General features: G+C 30.8%; 1 protein-coding gene across 1 annotated transcript in view; it reads right to left on the bottom strand.

The window, feature by feature from the left end:
• LOC101656462 (olfactory receptor 6C1-like) overlaps positions 1 to 566 on the bottom strand; it is a 2083-nt gene extending 1517 nt beyond the window's left edge. Inside the window, exon 1 of the mRNA XM_004717833.1 lies at positions 548 to 566. Within this exon, the coding sequence (XP_004717890.1) occupies positions 548 to 566 (19 nt within the window). The remainder of the gene's footprint in view (positions 1 to 547) is intronic.
• Positions 567 to 1476: the final 910 nt, after the last annotated feature.

The following is a 1476-nucleotide window of genomic DNA, read 5'->3' as shown; positions in this document are numbered from 1 at the left end:
CCTCAAATTTGAAGGACAATGTTAAAAGTTAAGTACTATAGATACAAATTATATAACTCTATAATAAAATGAAGAAATTAATGTGGAAGGAAGCTCAGTACATACACAGGATCATAATACTAGCAAGTATTAGAATTGAAAAGTTGATCTGGCTTTGTTTTAAACCAAAGCATATGCTATTTATTAAACAGAAGAATATAATACAACTAATCAGAAAGGCTGAATTCAAAGAGGAGCGTTTTAATTGGTAAATAGGTAAATGAATATGGTAAGCATGAAATGTTAACATGCTAATCTTTCATAATTCTTAATATTTACAAAAAGAAATCTTAATACCAATTTTTACTATTTAATCTGATATATAACTGGTCATAATTTATTAATTTTATTCTCAAAAGTCACATCAAAACACCAGTTTCAATAAAAGTAATTAAAGAGAAAAATAACGCTCCTAATTACTCTTAAAAATATGTAGATTTCCATTTTTATTTTATTTATATTGCTAAGACAAGGGAAATTTTCATTCATTTCATCTTTATAATCTTACCTGTATCACATAAATTCATTGGGCTGGCTAAAGAATAAAGTGGTAATTTTTCTGATTTAGTTCAGGAAATCCTAAATTTCTACACACAACTTTTTCTTAATGTATTTGAAATTATCTTAATTTTATGACTAACATTTCTTGATATATTTCTCATTGTAGCCCTAAGGGAGGAATACAGTGAGGATAAGAAATATAAAGAGACAGTCTGAACATTTATGGAACAGTTTTCATATGGATTTTAATATGCATAAGTTACATAGTGCTTTATCTACCATATATTCCCTAGGCTCATGGGAATTACATCAGTGAATTAAAAGTGCCAACATGAGCCAAAAGAAAATACACCCAGGGTTTTTCATATTTTCAATATTAGTACTACAATTAGAATAGGAAGCTTATGAAACACTGTCCAGAGAGACATACTAGCCAGAGATAAAGATTGCATGAAGTATTCGGCATACTACCTAAATGAGAGGATTATTAACTATTGAAACTATTTGGGCAGGTGTTCCTTAAATCTCCAAATCTGTACTTCTCTGACAAATAACCCACTTTTCGTTTTTTCCCCGTGCTAATTAGAGTGAGAGAGTGAACCCTGGTCATGACATACATGTACAGTTTTGATTATATATGTGATGATGTAGATAGGTGTGCATGTGTATGTATATATATATATATATACACACACACACACACATAAATACAGGAAATGGGAATAAGGAGCTTTGGGTATATTTAAAATCTGTATATATATCAAACCCATTGCTATGCAGTAGATTCCAACTCACAGCAACTCTAGCGGGCAGAGGAGACTGCTCTCCAGGGTTTCAGTAAATTCACATCTTTAATAGAGCCGAATAACTTACCTTGTGGTTAGTAGTCTCTTGTTTAACTCACCATGCTACCACTACTGTAGTTTCTCTAAGGAA

The sequence above is a fragment of the Echinops telfairi genome, unplaced genomic scaffold (genome assembly GCF_000313985.2).
Source record: "Echinops telfairi isolate 266 unplaced genomic scaffold, ASM31398v2 ScPeMD7_7404;HRSCAF=8442, whole genome shotgun sequence".
In the NCBI taxonomy this organism is placed as follows: Eukaryota; Metazoa; Chordata; class Mammalia; order Afrosoricida; family Tenrecidae; genus Echinops; species Echinops telfairi.
This window is presented reverse-complemented; position numbering and strand designations above follow the sequence as displayed.